General features: G+C 39.5%; 2 protein-coding genes across 14 annotated transcripts in view; both read left to right on the plus strand.

The window, feature by feature from the left end:
• vwa1 (von Willebrand factor A domain containing 1) overlaps window positions 1–2,186 on the plus strand; it is an 8,739-nt gene extending 6,553 nt beyond the window's left edge. Inside the window, exons 5-6 of the mRNA XM_034877368.1 lie at window positions 255–530; window positions 1,182–2,186. Coding sequence (XP_034733259.1) covers window positions 255–530; window positions 1,182–1,210 — 305 coding nt within the window. The 3' untranslated portion in view covers window positions 1,211–2,186. The remainder of the gene's footprint in view (window positions 1–254; window positions 531–1,181) is intronic.
• Window positions 2,187–3,083: 897 nt separating this feature from the next.
• ralgapb (Ral GTPase activating protein non-catalytic subunit beta) lies at window positions 3,084–24,966 on the plus strand. Of its 13 annotated transcripts, none has more exons than XM_034877087.1 (32): window positions 3,084–3,266; window positions 4,381–4,601; window positions 7,272–7,474; window positions 7,688–7,854; window positions 7,950–8,136; window positions 8,454–8,585; window positions 9,306–9,484; window positions 10,141–10,209; window positions 10,695–10,846; window positions 11,918–12,155; window positions 13,655–13,856; window positions 14,008–14,175; window positions 14,324–14,438; window positions 14,651–14,798; window positions 14,914–14,978; window positions 15,089–15,233; window positions 16,622–16,758; window positions 17,325–17,507; window positions 17,750–17,898; window positions 18,907–19,094; window positions 19,280–19,383; window positions 19,555–19,710; window positions 19,870–19,935; window positions 20,433–20,642; window positions 21,052–21,210; window positions 21,381–21,549; window positions 21,669–21,791; window positions 21,899–22,035; window positions 22,152–22,260; window positions 22,467–22,545; window positions 23,535–23,683; window positions 24,364–24,966. In XM_034877087.1, exons 2-32 carry the CDS (start codon window positions 4,425–4,427, stop codon window positions 24,555–24,557), a joined length of 4,659 nt encoding a protein of 1,552 aa, XP_034732978.1. In that variant the 5' UTR covers window positions 3,084–3,266; window positions 4,381–4,424; the 3' UTR covers window positions 24,558–24,966. The 13 variants fall into 13 exon arrangements, with proteins under 13 accessions (XP_034732978.1, XP_034732979.1, XP_034732980.1 ...); XM_034877088.1 differs by having other exon boundaries at window positions 19,558–19,710; XM_034877089.1 differs by having other exon boundaries at window positions 16,622–16,752.
• Window positions 24,967–26,611: the final 1,645 nt, after the last annotated feature.

Consider the following 26,611-nt stretch of genomic DNA (forward strand, 5'->3'; position numbering starts at 1 on the left):
CAATATTTAGGTGGCCTGTAGATATTTAGAAACATCGCTTGAGGGGAAGATCTTAATTGAAGAGCAACATATTCAAAATTATTCACATTATTCTCTTGTACGAGTTTCCTAAAAGCATTTCTGTTATCCTTTAGCTCATACTTTTTTAAAATCATTTTTATTTGCTCCTCTTCTCTAAAATTCTCACTTTAGTTCTATTTCCTTTTGAAGTATACCCATACAACAAATAGACTAACGTCTTTGTTCATTTCCAGTGACTCCAGCCCTGGCAGATCTCCAGCTGACCACAGTAGGTAGTGACTCAGTGCAGGTGGATTGGAAGAGCAGCGTAGGCGGTCTGAGGGGCTACTGGCTCACCTGGGAGGCACAGCAAAGCTCTGTCACTGGCCAGCGCTCCTCCCTCTATTTGCCCCCAGACTCTCTGTCAACGCGTCTCACACACCTACCCCCAGCAACTAGAGTGTGTGTGTCACCCATTTACAGGACGACGCGAGGAGAGGGTCTGTGTTGCACGGCACAGTTCCATTCAGGTGAGTGGTGACAGCCATTTCATGCCATGAGGTGCATTGTTAGAGTTAGCCTGGGATTTACAGGGATAGCTTGAAGGCATTGGGTCAAAAATCAACACTCATTCACATTAGGTATCTCGCTTTTTTCTTTTTTAAGATAATTTTTGAGGTATTTTAGGCCTTTATTTGACAGGAAAGCAACAGACAGGAAAGGGTAGACAAGGGGAGAACGGCCAAGCCTTTGTACATGGGGCACATGCTCAGAGTTTTTTTGAATCCATATACAAAAGGTGAGCTGATTATTAGAGGCAGATTTCTTCTGGAAAGGACCAGGCTAGCTGTTCACCTGTTTCCGGTTTTTGTGCTAAACTAAGTTAGAAATCACAGAGACAGTTACCTTAAAACCTAGGCAAATAAGACCTGTTTTCATGTCTAGATACCAATGGACGTAAATCAGAAATATTTGTTTTTAAGTTTTCTTAATGAAAAGACCCTTTAAACTGAAAGATGTTTATGACTGAAGGAATAGCTCCAGATTAATTCCATTTGTTGTCTAATGGAATAGTGTTCATAGATACAAGATTCATAATAAAACACTTTGACTTTTTACCGAGATGTTTCAATCTATGAATGTCAATGTCTCAACTGCTGTTTTCTACCTCTGCCCTTTAGATGCATTATCATATGGCTTTCAATCATAGCACCCCTGAGCTGCAAGTGCACCTTGCCATACATGGAGGGACAATGTAAAGAAGAATGCTGACTTTCATCCATAATTCTTTTCCATGCCTCTCCCCTCTGTGGATATCATCAAGGAGAGTTCCGTGATTTGGCTTACTGAGCACTCATGTGGAAGCCATAGACACTTAAGACTGTTCTAGGACAATATGGCCACATGTTAACTGCTTCAATCTGCAACACATAGCACTATTTGCATTTCCACTTCTTTTGTCTCATCTGGTTTACACTTGTAGTAAATGTATAATGTTTCAGTTTAGAGATGCAAGAGTGAGATAAAGATATTTCTTGGGTAAGTTCTGCAGTTACAGAGCAGGGCATACTGGGAATGTTGGCTGTTTTATGTGGCTTGTTTTGGAGAAGGGCTTTGCACCATATGTGGGCCTCATTTCCAGTTTCACTTTTTTTTAAACCTTGCTAACACACTGAAAATCTGATTTGCATTTATAATGAATACTTATGAGCTGTACTTAAATCACTTCTCTTTCAGCACATGCTTGAAACATGCAGACTGAAGTGCAACAAGGGAACGTTATCTTAAGGTCTCTAATAACAGGACTTTCAGGATTGCTTTGAACTTGAAAGAAATTACAGACCGACCTGCCACATGCCCTGAAACTACGGAGATGCTGCATTTGAAACACATGTGTAACAGAGTCTTCTTGTTTTGGTCTCTGGACATCCATTATTCATATTTATTAATCAAAACTCATCTAAGTATGATAATTAATAGCGGACTGTATTTCCAGACATGCGGTTTACACACTAAGACTGTTACCTTCTTTTTAGTGAGTCTCTGCTGACCCCTACTGAAAGGATCCTGACAGGCTTACAGCTGGTCTTTACTGTTATCCTCTCAGAGCAAATGTATGGTTTAATGTATGTTAAAAACTATTGAAATTTAACATGAGCTTGCAATAAAGTCTTTTAATAATTTTGTTTATTTTAATTGTAGTTTCTCCACGGATATTACTGAGTTTACAAGTCATGACAAGTACTACTCAGACAGTGAAAAAAGTAGTATAATGTCTTTGTGGGTCTGTAGGAGCTTTGAAATGAAAGACCTCTAATGAGGTCAGCATTTTGGGAGTTTGACCAATGGCACATATTGTGAACTACAGTAATCAAGTCTCATTTATATTTTCTTACATAAACAAACAGGCTGACATGGCCTGACTACACTGACAGTCTGGCTACTGAGTGGTAGAATAGGAAACTTTTGTGTGTCAAGGCTTCCCCATGCAGGTGAATGAAAGCACCTCCAGCTGGTCGGCTGGTTTGAGTTATTTTAATAAACATTGGTGGTTAATTTGTCAGTATTTTCTAACTTAAAGATATAAAAAGTAGAATTTCAATATCAATAACAATAATAATTTTAACCCATAGGTCGAAGTACTAGATCAGATACAAGTATCATGAATGTTTACAATATCATGTTGCCTTATAAAGAACATTTTAACCAGGCAAGCTTTTAAAGAATCAAGTTATGGGCAAGATGAATAAAACCTCCGGTTATAGAGCGTAGGTGGGGTTGGTGACTTTATCCTGCAGGTGTCCATCAAAACCAGTTGAGGAGCCACTCCACAAATCTAAAATAACGTAATTTAATTTATGTTTTTATTTTATTTGGAAACCCCTGTTACTTCTAGAGACCTTCATCAGAGCTCCTGCCCATAATCATAATTCCATTGCATTGTAAAACTAAACAATTAAAGTTAGCAGTTATGAAGACAAATACTGTTTGTTACAATATTTGACCAGGATCACCTGAATGGGTGCCAAGAAAGATTTCGAGCGGACGGGAGTTCACCAGTAGCACCTGAAGGCAGCATCAGATCTGATGCAGTTGCTGTACCAGCACAGAAGGTAGGGGGCGACAATCTAGCTACGTATCCTGTTCCCAATATTCAAGCCTTGACATTGCGAAGATGGGCGCTGTTATGGTGTAGTCCAGATTACATAGCACAAACAACTGCGAGTTTCAGACCTCTGTTATGACAACATTTCCACTTCGTTCAGGTAAATGGAAAAAAACATGGTTAACTTTACTTCGCTTGGTATTGAGCAAACGTTAGCGTCTTTGCAAAGTTGTGTAGCTAGCAAAATGACAGCCAGCTCAGCTAATTTCAACGAACGGGCTAGCGCACCTAAAATTAGCAAAGCTAGCTAGCAACGTCGGTTCAACTGCATCGTAGTTGGAGATAACAAACTGATAAATTAGCGCATATAACCGCCGGTATGTTTTAACCACAGCAGTTTGTCTTATCCAGAGTGACAGTCATGTAACACAGAAGCCAACCAACATGTAACTTCAGTTTATGTCATCTGCAAGATGAGGTTGATGTTTTGATGTCGATGCTAGCTAACGTTAGCAAGCTAGCTAATCATTTAGAGGACCGTTTCCTGGTTGTGATTCCTCGGTTTGTTACCTTATTATTATACATCAATGGTTATTACCGTCCGAGATGGATACTTGACTTAGTTTAAATTTACGGGGATTTAAAGCCAGTTACTGTTTAATTTATGCTATTTAATGCCAGACTTGATACTTTTTGTTTAATAGCTAGCTGTGGAATGACAGAACATAACGTTGGCATGAACATAATGGTAAACAACCTGGGCTGTTGATGGGTCCAGTTTATTGTCAAACTGACGTTACAGCTAACGTTAACTAGCTACTTCAATGAATATTACTTCGGACTCTTTAGCTATATTGTTTTATCATAACGGTACGCTCTTTTTTTCGTTTTGCATGCAGTGTAAACAACAAGGGTTTAATCTTTTCGTTCTAAATGGTGTTGCAAATGTATTTAACATATCATAATACGTTATAAGCCTGCATTTCTCCTTCACTAAAACACATAAGTTAGCAAAGTAAGATAAGGATAAAGGTAAATCAAGTAAAGGTTATACTGCTTGATGGACCTTTGATAGTCCATCAAGCAGTCAGGAACAGGATTATCAAAAGGAATATCGGCCTGTACGTGGTTACATGTTGACAGCTTTGGCGAAGTATTCTCACAACAAAGCCACGCCTGTATTGCTGCTAAATGTTAGCTACATGTTAGCCTATTTTAGTTTTTCTATCTTGCCAAATAAAGTTAAAAAAGCTTCTGGGTTTGTGTGTTTGCAGGTGGAGGCAGGAGGTGTGAGTAGAGTGCAGTGGACATCAGCAGCATGTATTCTGAGTGGCGCTCGCTGCAGTTGGTGGTGCAGAGTGACCAGGGCCACCTCAGTGTTCTGCACACCTATCCCACTAGCGTGGGCACGGAGGTCGCAAATGCTGTAGTCAAGCCTTTGGGCACAGCTGTAAGCCCTGTCGCCACAGAGAACATCCTCAAGACAGACAAGGAGGTAAGAAACACTGCTTTACCTTAGGTTTGTGTGTGCACTATGCAATGTTTGACATATCATTTTAATGCTTTGGTAGTCTGCCAAGCTACCAGTTCTATTACTAAAGCTTTGGAGAGCCTGGCAGCTCTAAACGTATTCCTCTATGACTTAAATGGGATCCATCAAAAGATGTATTTTAGACAACACCTGTTACAAGGTCTCTGATTGTGCTATTGGTGTGCTTGGTTAATTTCTTTTGGACAAATTGCTTAAGAGTTCATGAAAAAAAGCTAACTTGGTAAGTAAATCTAATTAAATGCTACTTATTATGTAGATAATGGTTAGTAAAACCTCAAGACATCAGATCTTTCCCGTCGAGGTTAATCTGCTAAAATCAGTTGATTGAATGTGATGCAAATATTATTTGTGGACACACTGCTTAGCGTCACCACAGCGATAAACAAATAATTTTCGCTCTGCACAATCATTTTTTGAAATGACGTGCTGCAATTTGAGCAGTGATCAACTTTAAAGAACAGGTTCCTACATTGCTTGTCTTGTCTGAAGTGCCATATGTAAACTGTTAATGCACCGACTGAAGTCAGAATTAACAGTACAGTGACTGCTTGGTCTTACCCACTGCATTCAGAGGGCACCTCTATTTTACATACATATATCTGTGTCATTACTGTGGCAACCAATGTAGGTATGGTACAAAAAGGAACTACACTGTATTATTTACATCTCTCACTTATTTTATAATATTTTGTGTGTTTCAGTTGGATAAAATGTATTATAAAAAATACAACTTCTTTTTTAAATTCCAAACATTATACCCTATCATTGAAATAATAGGATGTTTGGAAACACACCCACACACACACACACACACAAATATGTCACACAATATGTACTTTCAGTACTTTGTAGAAGCACAATAATCCTTAGCTATACTTCCACTTGATTATGTCCACTTGTTTTTTTCCGATGCTTGATCCCCACTCAAGCTTTTCTGTGTTTCTGTTTATCATGCATCTAGCTAGGCTGCTGGACAACTTTGGTACAAAGACCAGTGCTATGTTGGATTTGTGCGTTGTGTCACGAGGTTGCATGCACTGTGGAGCATGATTTATTCAAGGACCTCTCTGTATTTGGGTTCCTTTAATCCTTACCAGTTTCCCAATTCCTGTCGTTAAAATCATGGCATGATGCTACCACTGCCAAGTTTCACCGTGGGGATGATAGTTTGTTTGCCCAGATGTAATGCTTGACATAAAAGCCAAAGATCCAATTTTTTTTGTCTCTTGAGACCTGAGTCCTTTTTTCTTGTGTTCTCAAAGTCCCTTTAAAGGCCATTAGGCAAGTCGCAGTTTGGCCGTCACTTGTCTTTTACTAAGGAGTATCTTTGGTTTAACTACTTTAGCATATAAAGCATGACTGATGGAGTGCTACAGAGATAGCTTCTCCTTTCTCTTTAGGAAGTTTACACCTGAAACACAACAGACGCTCCCCCCTCCCTTTACTTCACCTATCATGATAACGGAAGTGTTTGGTGTTGTGTATGTTTTTTTCTGTTGTGTGTGGATTATGCACAATAATACTTTTTAAATGGTTATTTTCATATCTTAAAGCCTCTTTAGCACACACTATATATTCAATTATAAAAAAAATATTAGTGTATTAGTGTGTTTTAATAGGGATGTCCTGACTGAGTCCTTCCCTAGGATTGGTAGATTGGTATTGGCTATGAGAAAACACTGGAACGTCTACCAATACACCGCTGTAATCCAGTGAACCACAGCGCTCACAGCAAGCCAACATTTTCATTAATGATACAACAGCATGCATCAGGAAGGGAGGTCGAGAGCAGCTGGGTTGGGGTCAAAATATTTCCGCAATTCCTTCCAGGTGCACCATACATCTAAATTAGGGCCATTCCTTAAACTACACTTCATGCTGAGGATAAAGCTTAGATAAACCTTCCTGCCATTACCGATCCACTACTCTCCCCTTTTCATTAATAGTATACAAAATATTGCAGGAAAGTGTCAAGGAAGGGCTGTTATACAAGTTTTTAATGAAGGTTGACTTTAGACTAAGTAGCTGTAAATGTAGAAAAAACAAATCTTTGATTGAACTTATAATTGGCAGACACTGACTTGGATCAGGATCATGGGAAAGAAAGCATAATTAATTGGGACTTCCCCTGTCTTAACTGTTGTCTTTGATACATTTACCCCAATGTTTAAATGTAACATTGACTGGCGAATGATGATCTGGTTTTCATGCATCACTTGTCTTTTGTATAGGTTGCTTATTTTTGATTTAGCAAGAAACTAAATAAAATGTGGTTTGGAGAAGCGGTGTATTGTTATTACCATCATCATTTTGCCTTACACCTTTGGCCTTCCTTGATATGAGACAGTAAATAAGATGTTCTTAAATGCTTATGCTCCATCTTGTCATAGTGCAGTCTGACACAAAGCAACAGTATTGTATCAAAAAAAGCACTTTCAGAATATGGCACTGTTGAAATATGTTTTGGCAGCTGTCATGGTCTCCGGGGCATGGGCAGTGGGATACAGGACTCCTTGACAGCAATATGCTACATAGTAAAATGCTACAAAATGAACTAATAACTCATAACATAAAAACATTTACATAAAGTGATGAAAACGGTTTGGTTCCTAGGTGAAATGGACCATGGAGGTGCTGTGTTATGGCCTCACCCTCCCCCTTGAGGGGGACACTGTCAAGCTGTGTGTGGATGTGTACACAGACTGGATGATGGCCCTGGTGTCACCCAGGGACTCAATGCCTCAGCCTGTGGTCAAGGAGCCCAATATGTACGTCCAGACCATCCTCAAACATCTGTACAACGTCTTTGTACCAAGGTATGTTAGAAATGTTCACAGATCCTTAATCTCCCGTTAGCTGTTGTCACATACATTTATTTGTCTTTGCACTATTTGTTTGTCTCCCTACAAATATCTCTGACTACTGATGTCACTTATAATGACTGCTGTTCACACTTTCTCTCTGATTCCTTCTCTCTCTCTGATTTCCTCTCTATCCCCTCATTTCAAACACTCCATCTTTCCCTCTAGACCTGACCACCACAGTCTGAACCACATCAGGCTTTGCCAGCAGGTTCTGACTGCAGTCCAGAAATTGGCACGAGAGTCTGTTTCCATGGTGAGGGAAACCTGGGAGGTGCTGTTGCTCTTTCTTCTTCGCATCAATGACACATTACTTGCTGCGCCCACAGTTGGAGGTATGCCCCGCTCCGTCCTATGGAACCCTTCTTGCTGTATTTACTTAGCTATGAATGATAAATACTAATATAAATAATCTGCCTACATCTTTCAGTTGGGGTGGCAGAGAAACTTGCAGAGAAGTTAATGGCAGTGCTGTTTGAGGTTTGGCTACTGGCATGTGCCCGCTGCTTTCCCACGCCACCGTATTGGAAAACAGCAAGGGAGATGCTGGCTAACTGGAGACATCACCCTCCTGTTGTAGAGCAGTGGAGCAGAGTGGCCTGTGCCCTGACATCCAGGTTAGAAAGGCAACTCAACTTTGATTTAGTACTGAAAAAGGTTTTATATAGTTTGTCCCTGAAGGTAATTTTGATTATTGTTAAGTTGTTTGATAAGTGTCAAGATAGTTGGGCACTGGGCCTGTCTAACAAGTTTAACTCCTTTGTCTACAGAGAGGAGAAGCAAACCTAATTTTAAACTAAGAGTAGTTGCTTCTGAAGTGGGAAATATATTAATGGTTGTAACAATAACACTAGGACAATAATAAAATAATCACTGTGTTCTCTACTGATGTTTGTGATAATCTGTACATTCCTGTTTTACTTCTTCAATCCAGGCTCTTGCGCTTTACCCACGGGCCATCTTTCCCACCTTTTAAAGTTCCTGATGAAGATGCCAGCCTGATTCCTTTAGAGATGGACAATGACTGTGTGGCACAGACGTGGTACCGCTTTCTCCACATGCTTAGGTGCATAAATCCTCATTTTCCTGGGTTATAACCTGAAAATAACACCAGTCTAACTCTAATGGACACAGTTGTTTTTCATGTGTTGTAAAAGACAGAGAAACTGTAGCACGGGGTGGAATTGATGAAGTACCTCATATCTCCCTCTTACCATCAAATATTTATTCTCTTTTTGGACTCTCATGTTTAAAAAAAATCTAATATTTTTCCTTAATCTAGAGATCTTCAACAGGGGTTACTGCAGGGAGGGGTGGGGCACCAAATGAATGTTACATTTTTTTTAAAGTTTAAAAAACATAAAACATAAATCTGACATTATCAGAAAATATAAATCAATCTATTTTCGAAAAAAACCTCACTGATGTTAGGCTAACTGGCCTATGGGTATGGTAGTCACTAAGATGGACAGATACGGTTCATCCTGAGGATTCACTGTTCCACGTGTATGTTTACCATTAAAACGTGGTTTATAAAACCATGACAACAATTATTATTTTATTATCTTAGTATTCTATGCAAAAAATGGGTATACATTTTCAAAGGTTTTAGTCTGCCCTACATGTTATTGTAGGCCCAGTTTAATATGCAACTTCATTTGATACAATATATGTTGGAGGGGGTGCCTGCTCTGTCTCTCCTTCAGTTAAAGGGTTCTTGGCTTAAAGAACGTTGAAGACTCCTGGCTTAATCCATAAATCTGCTTGTTTCTCTGTTTTCTATTAGCAACCCAGTGGACCTGAGCAATCCTGCGATAGTGAGCACCACTCCAAAGTTTCAGGAACAGTTTCTTAACTCCAGCACTATCCCTCATGAAGTGGTGCTGCATCCATGTTTGAAACAGCTACCCCAAATCTTCTTCAGGGCCATGCGGGGCATAAGCTGCTTAGTGGATGCCTTCTTAGGTAAGAATGAAAATTATAAACCCAGTGTTTTACACCTTTCATTCAAAAGTACAACAAAACATGTTAATTTGAATGCTCATTTTGCAATGCATGCTGTTTTTTAAAGATTTTATAAATTTGTCGTTCCTACCTCCTAGGCAGCTACCTGCTTTTGTAGGGTAACCTGTTACATTCAACATGCTTTTGCTTTTGTTAAATGATTAGACTGCATAGACGGATTTCCAAAGCCTGTCCTGCAGTACATGCAAAAGAGATGTTACTTTGTGAACAAAATAAAAGCAGACAGTGTTTATTGTGATCTCAAGCAATTGTACAGTTGATGCAAGTACATTTTCCCACTGTAATGAAATCAAAGGATACCGATGGGTGACTGGAGGGTAGGAAAAATACATTCAATAATCTAAAACACCTGTATTGTTTATAAAAGTGTACACAGAAGTGAAAATTATGGTAATTAGGAAATTTAGTAAAAAAAGGCATTTAAAGTATTAAAAGCGATTCCAAGCATTCGTTTCTTGTAACAGTTTGACTCCTTTCCAGTTGATATTCAGGGCAGTACTCCTGAGTAAAATCAAGACAGAGGATGTCAGTCAGTAGTCCCTGTTGAAACATTTGAATAGAAATATGTCAGTGTGATTTTTCTCTTTACACCGTAGGTGTCTCTGTTGAAAAGAGAGATGTACGGGAGAAGGTGGTCTCTTTTTGTCAAGTGCGGCCCTCTCATGGTACAGACATTAGCTGATGCATCATAAAATGAGATGGGCATATGATGGAGTCTATTTATTGGTGGTGATGGTATTAACAACTGGGCTTAGTCTTGCCGTAATAAAATGATTGTTCCAGGCATTCCGATTAACCTACAAGATCTTCAACGAGGGGTCTGTTGCGGGTACCAAAGTAAATCAAGAAGGATAGATAACTATTGCTGATTCATCTCTAACCATTGTCTTGCATGTCTACTGAGGAAAATTGTCCATGATCAATCAAAGACTCTGAAGCCACTTCATCTTCTTCTCTCTCTCTCTCATAACATTAGAAACTGTAAAAAGGCTTCAAATGATTACATTTAACCAAAACAAGTTCTGTCCACTGGAAAAGTGGAGGAATGAAAATGTGTGTCTTGTTTGCTAATCAAAAATCAGTTTACTCCCTGCTATGGTTAGAAGAACACTAACTTTAGTCCCAGCTCATTTTAGCTTCCTGCCAACAGGTATATCACGTCCCAGAGCTGACAGCGCCCCGCCCACCCCAGTCAACAGAATGAGTATGTCTCCACCCCCCTCCATCACCAACACCACCCCCCCTCACAGCCGCAAGCAACGGCACACAGCGGTCACCAAAACAACAAGCAAGAGTTCAACTGTAAGTTCAAGTGTTACATTAACATAAAAACATAGTAAGTGCAGAGTTGGAAAAAGTTTAGGTCTGTATTATTTTAATTTTGTTATCCTACAACATTGTTTGAAGTCGATCTATAAACAGAGCAGGGTTGATGGTTTTGTGACACATTTTGGTGCGTCTATAAAGCTACACTAGCCGAGACTTTTACGGAAGAATACACTACACTTGTCCAAGTCAGTGTGTGGATCACCGTTCCTGCCATTTGTTTTGTACTAATTAAGTGAAGAAATCTCAGCAAATCTTCTATTTACCTAACCTTTTGCTGTGGGTAATCTGTTAGTTAATTAGAGCCTTAGTTTGGCAATCTGAACTTGAGATAATCATTCATGGTTTTGTATCATCCCGGCTTGATTACGGCAACTCCGTTTTCACCTGTCTCAGCAAGTCATCCCAGGACAGTTTACAACTGGTCTAGAACTCTGCTGCAAGGCTTTTGAGCAGGTCCAGCAGGATGTGGCACATCACTCTTGTTTCTCCTTGTTGCGTTGGCTTCCAATCAAGTTCAGGATCCAATTTAAAGTTCTTGTTCTTACATAAAAAGCATTGCGTGGTCAGGCACGTGTTAATATATCTGACCTGCTCCATTCATCCATTACTAACAGGTCACTTAAGTCTTAAAACCAGGGATTACTGGTGGTCCCACGCACTTGTATGAAAACTAAAGGTGACCGTTCCTTTGAAGTGGTAGCTCCAACTCTGTGAAGCGCCCTTCCTATTAACTTACGTTCCGCAGTCTCGGTTGACGCTTTTAAAAAGCAGCTGAAGACACACTTGTTTCAACTCGCTTTTGTCTCATGTTTGTAATTTTTGGATTTTAGTCTTTTAATCTTTTACCTTTATTGGTATTGTATTTTGTTTTTGCTTGTTTATTTTCTGTTTTGGATTCTACTGTATTTAAAAAAATATATATATATTGTGTGAAGCACTTTGTGAATCCGTTAAAGGTGCTATATCAAATAAGTTATTAGTTACACTAGTCATGTTGTAAACAGTCTTAAAAGATATCTTCCTATATCCCTCCCCACCCTGCAGAGCAGTGGTATTCAACCAACCAAAGCATCCCAGCAGCAACAGCAGCAGCAACAAACTTCATCCTCCCCGACCCTGCTTTCCAGCCCCAACCAGAGCAGTTGGGAGACTCGGCCCTTGCCGGCCCCAGCGCGGCCAAAGGTCAACAGCATCCTCAATCTATTTGGCCAGTGGCTGTTCGACGCTGCACTGGTCCATTGTAAGCTCCACAGCGGCCTCAGCCGAGACCCCAGCATGACCGGTAAGAAGTGGGGCACGGTTAACAGAATTTTATTTTATGCATGGGCAGGTAGGTGTTTTGTTGCTGTTCATAAGTACGTGTTATTGTGGAGTTATCTGTTTTTTTGGTGTTATTTTTTACTTTATGTTGTTGGGATGTCCTTTTGTTTTTTTCACCTTTTTCTCTAAAACTTCTTTGTGCCCTTCTGTGTGTGAAGGGCTTGGTTAGAAATGGCCTGGTATTAGATTTCCATCTGATTCTAATCCATTTACATCTACCAACTATATAAACCTAGCTAAAACTGCATATAGACTACAATCATATGTGAAGGACTTCATACAGCCATTTTATTGATAAAATCATCGCTAGAGGAGTCAATGACAGCACATAAACTACTTCATAAATTTGGCTGGTCATTGGCTCTCCATTTGTTTTCTCTTTTGGGTGTAGTGTTCTGCACGTGTCTACCATGTCTGATTAATGTTAAAGAGTTGTTATGGGTCAAGTCATGTATTGAGGAGAACAAAAGAAACACACACAATTCGTGCCTGATATGAATTGATCCCAACATACTGGATCTGCTTTGATTTTGTGTCTCTCCACTATTTCTGTTATCTTGCAGCCTCTTTTATCCAAATTCTCCTTTCTTATAAATCTTGTAAGTAGGAACAGCAGCTTTTTTCCCTCACTTAATTTGCGTTTCTTGACCAGTCTTCCTGCTTTTTAGTTAAGTTCCTCATGATCATCGCCATTATCGCCATTTTCTGTTCCCACTGCTTGTCATATATAAAAGTTCACCAGCGTTCTCTCAGCGTTTCTCCAAAGGTGATTGAATGGGTTTCACCAACTGACCACTTGTCTCAACCATAACGTTGCCAGTTTGTGACAACGCAACCCTGTTTTAAGTTCCCATTGTTCTTTTCCCTTGGGTCACACTAATCCTTATTATTTAGTTTATTTATTTACCCCCCCTCAAGTTCAGCTTTTATGTTTTTTTTTATTTTTTTAAATCATTTCCCTATGTATTGTCAGTTCACTTGAGTTTTGATTTTACTGGTTTTGTGCCTCAGTGCATGAAGTGAATGTTCTATACTTTGATTGACAGTCATATAATTGCAACAGTGAGGGAGCTGAGACAGGGATTTTGCCATGTGATCTTGCAGCTGAAACATTTTACTACTAGCACGCTCCACTTGGTCATACTTTGTACCAATGATAGGTAGAACCTTTATGGCAAAATCTTTGTGTCTCAGTTCCCTTTGTGCTTTTAAATGTGAGCGTGTGTTTGCAGTCATTGAAGTCTTTGTTTTCTCTTGTTGTGATTATGTTGTGATCTTGTAGCAATTAAATATTAATATATATTAAATATATATATATTTTTTTTACTGTTTTCTTTTATTTTAGTATGCATATAGCAGCCGCATTTCAATGTTTGCTTGTTATTCATTCATGCATGTATACTACTGAACAAATTACAACTCAGGGTCCTTTCATTCTCTGTCTTTTTGTACTCTCTATAGCAATAGCCACTCAAGTAGGTCTGGAGCTAAGGAGGAAGGGATCCCAAATGTCCACTGACTCCATGGTGTCCAACCCCATGTTTGACGCCAACGAGTTCCCAGAGAGTTACGAGGCAGGAAGAGCTGAGGCCTGCGGGACTCTCTGCCGCATCTACTGTAGCAAGAAAACTGGAGAAGATATTTTGCCCGTTTACCTGTCCAGGTAACTTAGTCTAGAGTCTTTTATTTTATCATGACAATTTTGTTTTATGAAAGCATCATCCTAACTGTGGACATGGTTTTAGTCTCATTGAATGTTACAATTTTTTAAAACTTTTTGAAACTATAAGTATTCCTCTTTCTCTTCCTGGTAGGTTTTACATGGTCCTGATTCAGGGTCTCCAGATCTCAGATTTTATCTGCAGACCAGTTCTGGCTTCTATCATTCTCAACTCGTCCTCTCTCTTCTGTACTGACCTAAAGGGAATCAATGTGGTGGTGCCCTACTTCATAGCTGCCCTGGAGACTATTGTACCAGACAGGTTAGACTGGTTTGGGATTGGTTACCATTTAATTAGTAGCTTTTGTTTACTGGATAACATTGTCCAATCATATGAATTTAGTGAGATTTATCTTTAGAGGTTTTAAGAATATTTCTTGAAGTACATGAGATGGGTTTTTTTCTAACAGGGAGCTGTCCAAATTCAAGATGTATGTTAACCCTACCGACCTGAGGAGAGCCTCTATAAACATCCTGCTTGCCATGCTGTCATTGCCACATCATTTTGGCAACATCAAATCCGAGGTAACAGCTTTAGTATTTGCACTATTACCACCTAAGTGCAGCATTTAGTATGTTTTGGGGGTTTGCAGTGTGACCTGAATCATATATTGTCATTGCAGCTTATGTGAAATCCTTGTTGAAAAAATGTCAGTAGTACAGTTCCGTAACATAAAGCCACTTGTAGTTAAAAACACATACGCTGGGTTCTTTACCATGTTGCTGTTGTGCTTTAGGTTCTGTTGGAAGGAAAGTTCAATGAGGAGGATGGGTGGCCTCATGACCAGCCTGTGTCTTTCCTGTCCCTGAGGCTACGTCTTGTCAATGTCCTCATAGGAGCACTTCAGACTGAGACTGACACCACCAACACACAGCTCATCCTGGGTATCTACTGGCTTCTTCATTTGTTAATTATCTTATTAGTTAAACCATTTTTGGACTGTGTTGGAGTTTATTATTCTATGTTTTGTTTAATTATTGAACACCCCTCCTCTTTCAGGTGCAATGCTAAATATTGTTCAAGACTCTGCACTGTTGGAGTCCATAGGTGCACAAACTGAAACAGTAAGACTCAGATCACTGCTGTTATCAAATGATGAACGATTAACATTTTATAATGCCAGAAGCAGTGTGATGCCCTAGACATCAATATTGCTTTGTTTCTGTGGTTGTAGGGGAGTGTTGATGGGAGCCACATGACTGTGAGAAGTCAAAGTCATAGCCGTACTAACAGTGGCATTAGTTTCACCAGTGGGGGAAGCACGGAGGCCACCAGCCCAGACTCTGAGCGTCCTGCCCAGGCCCTGCTTCGAGACTACGGTATACACACAGCTTCTACTTAGAAAATAATATCCTTGTGCTCGCTGATGCCAGCTTTGGTCAGATTGTGCGTAACATGCTGGAACATTATTTCCTGTGAAAAGTATCTTTTTCTGATCAATGCAAAACTAATTGAATTTAACACATTTGTTCTTTATAGCTAACGTGGTTAAAGTGGTATTCAGAGTTAAGAAGCGTTGGGTAAAATGTCTTTGTAGGTGATACCAAGTTATTTGCTGTGATGCTGTGGCACTGTAATGTATGAAGTGCCTGCTGATTGCATAATTTTCTCTGATTGATTGGTTGCCTAATCAAAATCATTTCAAAGACTTTGTCTTTTCTTTAGTTGGGCTGAGCGATGTTTATAAACAAAAGCCCCTCTCATTTCATTTTGCCCACAAGTTTATATCTACTTTCACTAAACACTGGGCTGCTTATCGGCGACTTTGTCCAACAGGAAATGGGAGGGTGGGTTCCTGTGGGACAGGACGGTGACATTGTGTTGTGAGGCTCAGTACTGGACAGTAAAAACAAGACTTCAGAGTGGGCAGAGGTCTGGAGACAGCTGGTTTATACGCTACCCTACTTTGACTGCTTTGTTGTGGCAAAGGTTGCAAACCCATTCTACCACCACACCAAATTCCATTCTCAAATTAACACTTTGGAGCTTCTTTTCTTTAAAGTTTCTTTAATATGTAAAGGAACAGAAAGAATATTGATCAGTTACTTTGAAATCCACATGCACCGTTCTTTATATTCTGTGGTCTACCTCAGCTAAAAACCCAGAATCCGCCAGTATGTTAGCATGTCACTCACTACTGAGCTTTTTAACCGGAACCGAACAGTAATCTTAAACTGCTGTATAATGATGTCTTTAATACTCTCTTTTATAAGTGACAGTTCCACATGAAGCAGCTCCACATATTCTGAGAAATTCCATTCTTTAATGTTACAAATTTGACACAGAAAGCCCATGAGATATTAACAGTGTGTTTATGAATATTTTAATTGTGTATTAAATATGAAGTCTAATTTTAACTGTCTGGATTTTTATCACATTGGCCTTGTAGTTAGTTTAGTCCAGTTTGATTATATGTCACATAACATTTTATTTTCTTTCAAAATTAAAACTCTATCGCTCAGCCCTATTTATTCAGCAATTTTTTTAACTCTCTATATTTTAGTCTATCTGAATTTCTCTAAACATTGTGTGCTGTACTTCTTTTAGACTCAGTTCTAATGCATGTTTTTAATACCAAGATATAATTAATAACTCTGCATCCAGAACATTTTATCCTGCTGTCCTGCATACCTTAGCTGTTTTGCCTGAATCATGCTTTGGTCTATTCTTTGCGGTCTTTGGTATTTTGGGGTGTTATATGGTCTAGCTCTTCCAGATACGGCGGCAGGCCTGCTGGTGCGCAGCATTCACCTGGTCACTCAGAGACTCAACTCCCAGTGGAGGCAAGACATGAGCATTTCACTGGCTGCCCTGGAGCTGCTGGCTGGGCTCGCCAAGGTAAAGGTACAATGTCCAAACATCAAAGAGACTCAGTGTAGCAATCTACACTCATTACAAGCTGGCCAGGACATGGTGAGACTGTTGTATGTCTTTCACTCATATCTCAACCAGCAGAAGACATTGCATTGCTCTATAACAACAACAGCAACAACAACTCTATCACTTTATAAAACCACAGCTGTTTTGACCAAGGTTTGCAGAAAAACCTCTATTCAAGTTAACTGGTGCACCTGCTATGAGATGTTTCAGATTCTAAATAAGGTCACAATAGTTAAATAGCCAGTAATTGGCTCCAACTTGTAAATATCTGACACTGAGAGTCCTGAGGAGCAGAGAAAGAAGAGGCAAAGGTAACAGAGGTTTCATAGAGAGTATTGAAATGACATAAATGCTAGTTCTCTAACTTTAAAACTTTTTAGTAATATTTTGCAAATAGTCAGGTGTGTCTAAATTGAGTAAAACAACCAATCACTCTCGCACCCAAGCCTACAGAACAAGTGCACAACATTGTTTTGTAATCTAGCTCATGTAATACATTTTTCTGTATTCTTTGTATATGTCTTAACCAGGTAAAGGTGGGAGTGGACTCTTCAGACCGTAAACGTGCTGTCAGCTCTATATGTGGGTACATCGTGTACCAGTGTAGCCGTCCTGCTCCTCTTCAGTCCCGAGACCTCCACTCCATGATTGTAGCTGCCTTCCAGTTTCTCTGTGTGTGGCTCACAGAACACCCTGACATGTTGGATGAGAAGGTAAGTTTAAAGACTGAACTAAGATTTCCTTCAGATATTTTGTATGGTCAAAGAGGAATAGAATTGTATTTGGTAAATTTCAACTTCTACCAAGAAAGTGTTGAAAACTGCATAACTTTGCCTTTTCTCTTAGATACAATATTTACTCTGAATTGTATTGGCAATTGTGTTTAAGTCTTAGCCTCCTTTTGAGAATTCATGTTCTGAGATTCAATCCCCAACCTCTTTTTCTTTTGGATCAGGATTGTTTGGTAGAGGTTTTGGAGATTGTGGAGCTTGGAATCTCTGGCAGCAAGTCCCGACAGGAACAGGAAGTCCGACACAAAGGGGAGAAGGAACACAACCCAGCTTCAATGAGGGTTAAGGACGCTGCTGAGGCGACTTTGTCCTGGTGAGGTTCCAAGAACGTTTCTTCAGTATGAACCTAAAACTACAGTTCGGTGGTATAGTTCTGCGACAGCAGTTAATGACAACGACACAGAAGAGAACAGTGCATACTGAAAGTATTCAAAGTGCTTCACTTTTTCCACATTTTGTTATGTAACAGCCTTATTCCAAAATGGATTACATTTATTTATCCCTCAAAATTCTACACATAATAACCCATAATGACAACTTACATAAAGTTTGTTTGAGATTTTTGCAAATTTATTAAAAATTCAAAAACGAAGAAATCACTTGTATAGAAGTATTCACTGCCTTTGCAATTTAGTTCAAAATTGAGCTTAGGTACATTCTATTTCCACTGATCCTACTTGAGATGTTTCTACTGCTTTATTGGAGGCCACCTGTAGTAAATTCAGTTGATTGGACATGCTTTGGAAAGGCACAGGTCCCACCGTTAACAGTGCTTGTCAGACCACTTAACAAGCAGAAGTTGAAGGAATTGTCTGTAGACCTCCGAGACAGGACTGTCTCAAGGCGCAGATCTGGGGAAACGTGTAGAAAAACTTCTGCTGCTTTGAAGGTCCCAATGATCACAGTGGTTGCCATCATCCGTAAATGGAAGAAGTTTGGAAACACCAGAACTTGAGGCAGTAATTTCTGTAAAAGGTGCCTCAACAAAGTATTGAGCAAAGGCTGTAAATACTTTTATTACACTTTTTATTATATATTTTTGTTCTTTATTTATAATAAATTTGCAAACATTTAAAAAATAACTTTTTTCAGGATGTCATAATGGGGTATTGTGTGTAGAATTTAAGGCTGTAACATTCTGTTACCAGAGAACAGCCACTTCTAGACATGGGTATTTCTGGATATTTTCAAAAAATATTTTTACTGCTCATAAAATGAACCGGTTTCCCCAGCTTTTCTGCTGAACCTGCACACAGCATTAATACAACTATTAGGGAGTAAAACGGCCTTGTCAGTACTGACCTTGTTTGCTGTTTCCCAGTATCATGCAGGTGTTGGGGGCCTTCCCTTCTCCCAGCGGGCCTGCCTCCACCTGCAGCCTGCTGAATGAAGACACCCTGATTCGGTTTGCCAGACTCGGTGCCACAGGAGCCAGCAATTTCCGCTACTTTGTCCTGGACAACTCAGTCATCCTCGCCATGCTCGAGCAACCTCTCGGCAATGAGCAGAGTCAGTAGCTCATCATCTGTCCTCTGACCTAATACCAGTTTATTGAGATATTAACAATGATTAAGGTGTTACTAAGTTCAAGTAGAGACTGTTTCAGCCGCCTTGTACCAAGCACCGTAAAAGTAAAGTAAATTATCTGCAGGCCATCCTGTTCTCCATAAATAAGAGCATGTCTTTCCTCACAGACCCTAGTCCATCAGTGACCGTTTTGATACGAGGGACGGCTGGCAGACATGCCTGGACCATGCAGCTTTTCCACCAGCCCAGAGGAGCTTGGGCCAATCAGAGGGTAAGATCACTCTAGTTTACTGCATCATGAAAGACAACAATGCCAAACCAGTACCACTTCAGAAATGTTGTTAAAATGGCATGCTAGAGTCTTGCTTTTGTATAATCTCTCAATCTGTTTAGTTGACAATGGAACTATGCTCCATATCTGTCTACTTCTCTCCCTTTACAGCAGGTGTTTGTTCCAGAGGGCCGTCCAACACCCAACAATGGTGTGGGTATCAAGTACAACGTCAAGCAAAGGCCCTTCCCTGAAGAGGTGGATAAGATACCTCTTGTCAAAGCGGATGTCAGTATTCCCGACTTGGATGACATTGTCAGTAAAGAGGTGAGATTGACATCCTGTTGAACCCTACCACTATATGACTCATTACAAATTAAATGATTCTACCTTGGGCACAAGCCAAAACAAGATGGTTGTTGTCATGGCTAAAATACAGCCACGCAATAACTACATTTCCTCATATTTGCTATTATACAAATTCAGGTGTGTTGTATGGGCTGGCAGGAGGATTCGAGAGCCACAAATGCACTGATGAGTATTAACCCCTACGTGAGTTGTTGAAAAGATGAAATTCCACTTGGGTGTCTCTTGGGAAAAAAGGGTTAAATCCTCTGGTTTGTTGGAAAACACAAGGATCTTAGATGATGTGCGGTTTCTCAATCCAATGCAATACCCTTCAAATAATATGTAGCTTTCAAACCATAACCACAATCTGAAAAATGGCCGCTGAACAGAATCAACACCACTCTGACGTGATGTTAAAAAAGTGAACATTATAAGCTTTAAAAAGAATTGAATTTGTTGAAGAGCTGTTGTACTGGATTGTATTAGATTGTACAGGTTTTGTTAATAAAATGGTTTCTCCAGTTAAATGTTTTAAAGCACTGGTGCACACTACTGACTTTTTTCACATCAACTTCGGAAGGTGACATCTCAGTATTTGGACTGTGTGATGTGGTTGATGTGGGTTAATGCTGGATTCATGCAGTTGAGTGCCATTAATTAGCCAAGCCTAGCCAATTGCCCTATTCCCTTCTTCTTTTCAGCTGGAACTTCAGCATGACAAGCTTCGTATTCTGATGACCAAGCAGATAGAGTATGAGAATGCCTTGGAGCGTCACAGTGAGGAGATCTGGAAGTCCAAGCTTTACCCTGATCCACGTACCGACTGCAAACCCCCTCCACCCGCGCAGGAGTTCCAGACAGCACGCCTCTTTCTCTCCCACTTTGGCTTTCTGTCTCTGGAGGCGCTCAAGGTTGGTATCATTTGTCTGATCGTGACCGATGAGAAAGTCTCTTGGATTAAAGTAGCTAAAATCCTTTTCTGCCAAATTCAGATATTATTTAAGTCCTTGAGCTACTGCCTGTTTTCAAAATGTATATTTGTCAAAAGAGAATTTAATCATTTTGTGGGCACCTAGAGCCAAATAATGCATCCACCTCCTAAGTGTCTGAGCAACTTCACGACGTCATCAAAAAGAGTGTGTTTTGATTGAGAAATCTCTGTAGAGACCCTTAGCAGCAAAAAATTACATATTGTACGTTAAGATCTGTGGAATGAATGATGCAAAAAAGTTATATTGATAATTATAATGTAATGTATAAAGTATTAATTAGAAATTAAGTTGTTAATATAGAATGTGTGTATTTGTTTATTATTAATAGGAGCCCAACAACAGCCGTCTACCTCCTCATCTGATTGGCCTGGAGTCATCCTTGCCAGGGTTTTTTGATGACATAAGCTACCTGGACCTGCTTCCCTGCCGACCATTTGACACTGTCTTTATTTTCTATGTGAGGGCTGGACAGAAAAGCAGCCCTGAGGTAAGGGAACTCGCAATAGATTCTGTAAAACAGTATACCGTTTAACGATTGACACGTTTGGCTTGTATTTTAAATGGACTAAAATGGCTTGAATTCAACATACAGATGTTGACCTTAATATTTGTAGAATAATCTTTAAATAAGAATGGATGTGTGCATGGGGTGATTAGATCCTGAGGAATGTGGAGTCATCGTCCAGTGTCCAGCCCCACTTCTTGGAGTTCCTGATGTCCTTGGGCTGGCCTGTGGACGTGGGACGCCACCCAGGGTGGACGGGACACCTGGATACCAGCTGGACCCTCAACTCGTGCTCCGACAGCAATGATATACAACAAACAGGTGAGCTACGAAGCTAACTACTGCATAAGATCTGAGGAAGATTTTGGAAGAATGCAGAGCATTGCATCTGTTACTTATCTACATGTTGGGTATTGTTTTTCTTATTTTTTTCAATGTAGAGGACGCAGCTACTCCGGAGGACACAGGAGGTTCAGTGTTCAACGGGGAGAAGAAAGTTTTATACTATGCTGATGCTCTAACAGAGATTGCCTTTGTTGTTCCATCTTTAACAGAAAATTCTGGTCAGTCATCACTACCTTAAATATGGGTTGATAGAAATTATATGACGAAAACCCAGTCAGGGATTCAGGGATGACAGAGTTGCCATTTGTTCTTTGTTGTTTCCCAGAGGAGTCATCAGTGCACAGTGACTCTACAGTGGAGGCTGACACTAACACAGACGTCATGCCTGGTTTACACAAACAACCCAATCTCACACTGGAGCTGTTCCCCAACCATTCTGAAAACCTGGAGTCTGCCAAAAAGGTAAATTTGGCTAATGTTGGTGTATTTGAGCTGTATGCAGACACCACTGATTAGGATTTATAAGTGTTTCATGTAGCATTTGCTCAAACTCGCTGTGTATTGTGTTATTTCTGCAGCTGAGTCCTTTGGTAAAGACGAAGAGATCATCGACTGGAAAGTCTTTCCCACCACTGGGTCCTGAGACAAAGGTGTTTGTGGTCTGGGTGGAGCGCTTTGACGATATCGGTAGGCACATCCTGTCATGTAATTTGAGATAGAGAGATTCTATTCTGTTTCTTTTTGTAGCATGTTCTCTTGTTCAGTAATTAAGTTACTCCAAACCAAATGTTTTACGAAGAAGTATGCAGCCTTTGTAGTCTTAAAATCTGGCAGTAAAGAGTATGTGACCAGTGGATTGTGGTATATGAATGCCATTGTGTTTGTGTATTCAGAGAACTTCCCATTGTCTGATCTCTTGGCGGAAACCAGCACGGGGTTGGAAGCTAGCATGAGCAACAGCACTTCCTGCAGGTATTCAGAAGTTTACACTCAAAACAATTTACTGCCAGTATGAAGAACACATGGTTCAATATTAGGTGCATAAATGAAAAAGACAAAAAAAGACACTTCTGCAAAACAGCATATGGCTCACATGCAGGATAACAGGAAGGAAGTACAACATGCAGTGTGTGCAAAAGCACAAACTTTGGCAGAGCTGTGACGACGGTTACAATTGAGAAGTAGATTAAAGGAAAAAAATTGTGCAACTGATTCATATGCAAGTTGTTTTGGCCACCCTTTTTAAGGCCGGGCTAACATGCTTCTCTGCAGCTCCATTGTAAGAGCTGTGATAGATTGACATTTCCTGAGGCTACGGATCACAAGCGTCAAACAGATTTAAATGGCTTGTATTTAACCAAATCAACAATGACACTTTTGAGAGGGTGTTGTCTGGAGGTGTGAGATATGATTCAACATGACAACAGTTTAATTAGTGACCTAACTAATTTTCCTTGAAAGACAAAGGATGGTTGGCATTTGTGAAGAATGCTAAATTAATATTTTCTTATTGTCCAAGCAAACAAAGAAACTATTTTGTGCAATTAAAATGCTGAAAATAACACCAGAGAAGACTTCCAGTCATACATGGACCCATTTTCTCTGCCACATATTTAGTTTTTTGTGGAGTGAAAATCTATTTCTATATTACACTGATCGGTTAAGTTACATGTTACTGGCAGTAAATGAGGCCATTATCCATAAATGTGTTGCTTTTATTGTGTTTTGAAATGTGTTTTTCATATATCTTTTGTATTAATGTATTGTTCTAGTTTGATGTAAATCCACTACATCATCATCCATTATTTTTTTAATCAGTCAATCAATCAGTCACATAAAATAATATAAAATACAATCCCAGTAAAATGTAAACTTGTCAGATCCTTCATAGTGTGAGTCAAAATAATAATAATGTAATAGTGTAATAATAATAAATATATGTGTAATTGTTGCTGCTGCAGGTCAGGGTTACTAGAAAAGGACGTTCCTCTGATCTTCATACACCCTCTGAAGACGGGACTCTTCAGAATCCGGCTGCATGGAGCTGTGGGTAAATTTGGCATGGTGAATCCCCTGGTGGACGGCATGGTGGTCAGCCGCAGAGCACTAGGTAATGGCTCACATGGCTCTCTCTTTGTTTATCCCTCCCTATCATTCCCAAATCCTTTTTTTCATCATCATCACAAAGAAAAAAGACAACCAATCATAATGCATAGCAGCACTTCCACAGGGAATCTATTAGGATCATTTGATGAGTTTACTAATATAGTAATATGCACACATTCATATTTCATGGTTGCATTTGAGATTCAAATGCATGGGAAACAAACTCCATATATTCTGTTTTTATATATATATATATATATATATATATATATATATATATATATATATATTTTAATGGTTAAGTTATGGTTATTATAATATTTGTATTCATAATTTGAACTTGTATCAGCATGCACATACGCTACACAGGTCCAATTAATAGAAAGTGGAATGTTTAGCAATACCATAAAATAAATACTTTTAAGCCTTTATCTATGTAATGCCACTCTTGGCCAACAGATGGCAATGTTGGAAGCTATGTTTAAGGGTTGCTTTAGCTTTGCAAAAACATAAATGTACAAGTTTTTTAATCCCTTTACTCATTTTTTAAATCTTCACTAAGTTTTATCTCATTTTTAAAGTTCAATAGTTGTTTTAGGGTTCATCCATTTCATGAAATTCCTTTGTACACTTTCTCAAAACTGTCCTAATTAACCACTCTGGCCTGTGTTTATATCCTCCCAGGGTTTCTTGTGCGCCAAACGGTCATCAACGTGTGCCGAAGGAAGCGTCTGGAAAGTGACTTGTACAACCCGCCTCACGTGAGAAGGAAGCAGAAAATAACTGAGATTGTCCAGCGTTACCGCAACAAGCAACTGGAGCCTGAGTTTTACACCTCGCTCTTCCACGAGGTGGGGGAGGGAAAGCTTCACCTCTAACACCCCCTGCCCTGTCCTAACACTGACTCACAAGCGCACGAACACATACACATACACACACACGCACACAAACACACACACTCTCTTGTTCTATACTCTTACACCATTTACAACGTTGCGTGCACACACATGCCAACACACACACGCACACACAGAATCTTTATATTTATACCGTACTGTTTTGTTATTTATATGAATACATATATCAACACTGTCTGCCTTTGACTCTGAGAGCAAAGTGTCAAAAACCATGCCAAGGTGGATAAAGCTGCATTTCTATGTGGCAGACACTCATTGAAAGTTTGACTGGCTATGGTTCAACAGTGACTGTGTCGCCTCATTTAGGTTCATGCTTTGTGGCAAAAGAGTTTCTGCTTGTCATTAACTGCAATACAATAGTTACACTGTTGGCCTTTCTGAAAATGTAAAAAGTTTGTCCTTTAAATCCTGTGATATGGTTGAATTTCATGATGGTTTGGTTAATACAGAGTTGTGTCCAAAATCCAGATCTGCATATCTGTTTTTGTTTTAATCAAACAGATTTATGGTTGGATTTTTGCCAAGGAGATAAACATGTTAGCGTTAAAAAAAAAAAAAGTTTTGTAAATTACATCACTGCTCTTTCAAGGCAATTGGCTTCAACAGAACAAAGGAATGATTGATGACATTAACCCCATGATCTCATTTTACAACAAATTGACATCTAAGTGCAGACACCTACTAAAGTCTTCCTCGTGCGAACACACATTTGGCCATCACAGCAGCTGACTGAGCACACAGATATTGTTATTTATATATTTTTTATTTTCCAGATGATTTTTGGGACTCCTATGTTGTATTACTGTATGTGGATGTCATTTTTGACACCTGCACGGTCTCTGTGCCACACTTAAAGTCATCCTATCTCAACTGTGTGTGTGTGTGTGTGTGTGTGTGTGTGTGTGTGTGTGTGTGTGTGTGTGTGTGTGTGTGTGTGTGTGTGTGTGTGTGTGTGTGTGTGTGTGTGTGTGTGTGTGTGTGTGTGTGTGTGTGTGTGTGTGTGTGTGTGTGTGTGTGTGTGTGTGTGTGTGTGTGTGTGTGTGTGTGTGTGTGTGTGCGTGCGTGCGCGTGCGTGCGTGCGTGCGCGCGCACGTGGCCACATGTATGCTTGTTCAGCCAGTTAAATAATTTACACTACAAAGAGTCAAAGTGACCCCTGAAAATTGAAAGACTATTCCCAGTCAAGACATAACCTTAGAACTAGTTTACTCCTAATGCTTGGTTTAAGTTTACACATGAGGGTAGTTACAGAGCTCCCAGAGTTAGCATTTGATATTTGCAGGGCTAATATGAAATAATCACAAAGACATTTTAGGTTTGAAGTATCTGCCAATACCAAACACAACTATAGCACAGTTAAAGTGTCTTGCTGGTGTTTTATTCAAAGGCCAAAACACTCAATGTAGCTAACAGCATTATAAACAGCTAGCCTTTTGGCTGGTCTGAGCTATAATATTTTTTTTATTTAAACCCAGAAAGAGAATCTTTAACATGTCAGATATATTTGGTTTGGACAACAAATGTGCAGCTTTGCCTTCACACGTTTAGTAACTTTTTTTTTTCTTCACTTTATTTTCTTACTTCTGTTTATTCACACTGTACTTTGGTTTTGATTCAGGCCCTCTCACTGTCTGCCTGTAACAATGTGAATTTATTTATCACAGATTGAACAGGGCAAACACCTCTAGTTTCTTTGTTATATTGGAAAGTCTTATTGCACTGAGCACATTTTATGTTTATTTTCTATTCCCTTTGGTTACCTTACATGTCCTTTTGTACTTTTCTGCATTTTGAAAGAAAACCCTGCTGAAGGAAGTTTTATCTTGTGAAATATGAATGAAGAAGAGGCGTCATGGAGTTTTTAACCTATCATGTCCAATTGTATGACTCACTTTTTATGACGGTGCTTTATGCACATGCCTTTATTTGGAAGGAAAAAAAGTACATTAAATATGCTTCAAAGAAACTACATACAATCAGTCATACATTGTATCCTATGTTACTCCTCTGATGTT

This window comes from Etheostoma cragini, chromosome 7 (genome assembly GCF_013103735.1).
Source record: "Etheostoma cragini isolate CJK2018 chromosome 7, CSU_Ecrag_1.0, whole genome shotgun sequence".
NCBI classification, from domain to species: domain Eukaryota; kingdom Metazoa; phylum Chordata; class Actinopteri; order Perciformes; family Percidae; genus Etheostoma; species Etheostoma cragini.

What these genes read in the sequence shown, in the direction of transcription:
- ralgapb (XM_034877087.1), top strand. Translation starts at nt 4,425, where the DNA reads ATGTATTCTGAGTGGCGCTCGCTGCAGTTGGTGGTGCAGAGTGACCAG. An exon ending in CTTAGTGGATGCCTTCTTAG is followed by an intron (nt 9,485 to 10,140) that starts GTAAGAATGAAA and finishes TTTACACCGTAG; the next exon opens with GTGTCTCTGTTGAAAAGAGA. An exon ending in TGTCTCTGGAGGCGCTCAAG is followed by an intron (nt 20,643 to 21,051) that starts GTTGGTATCATT and finishes TATTATTAATAG; the next exon opens with GAGCCCAACAACAGCCGTCT.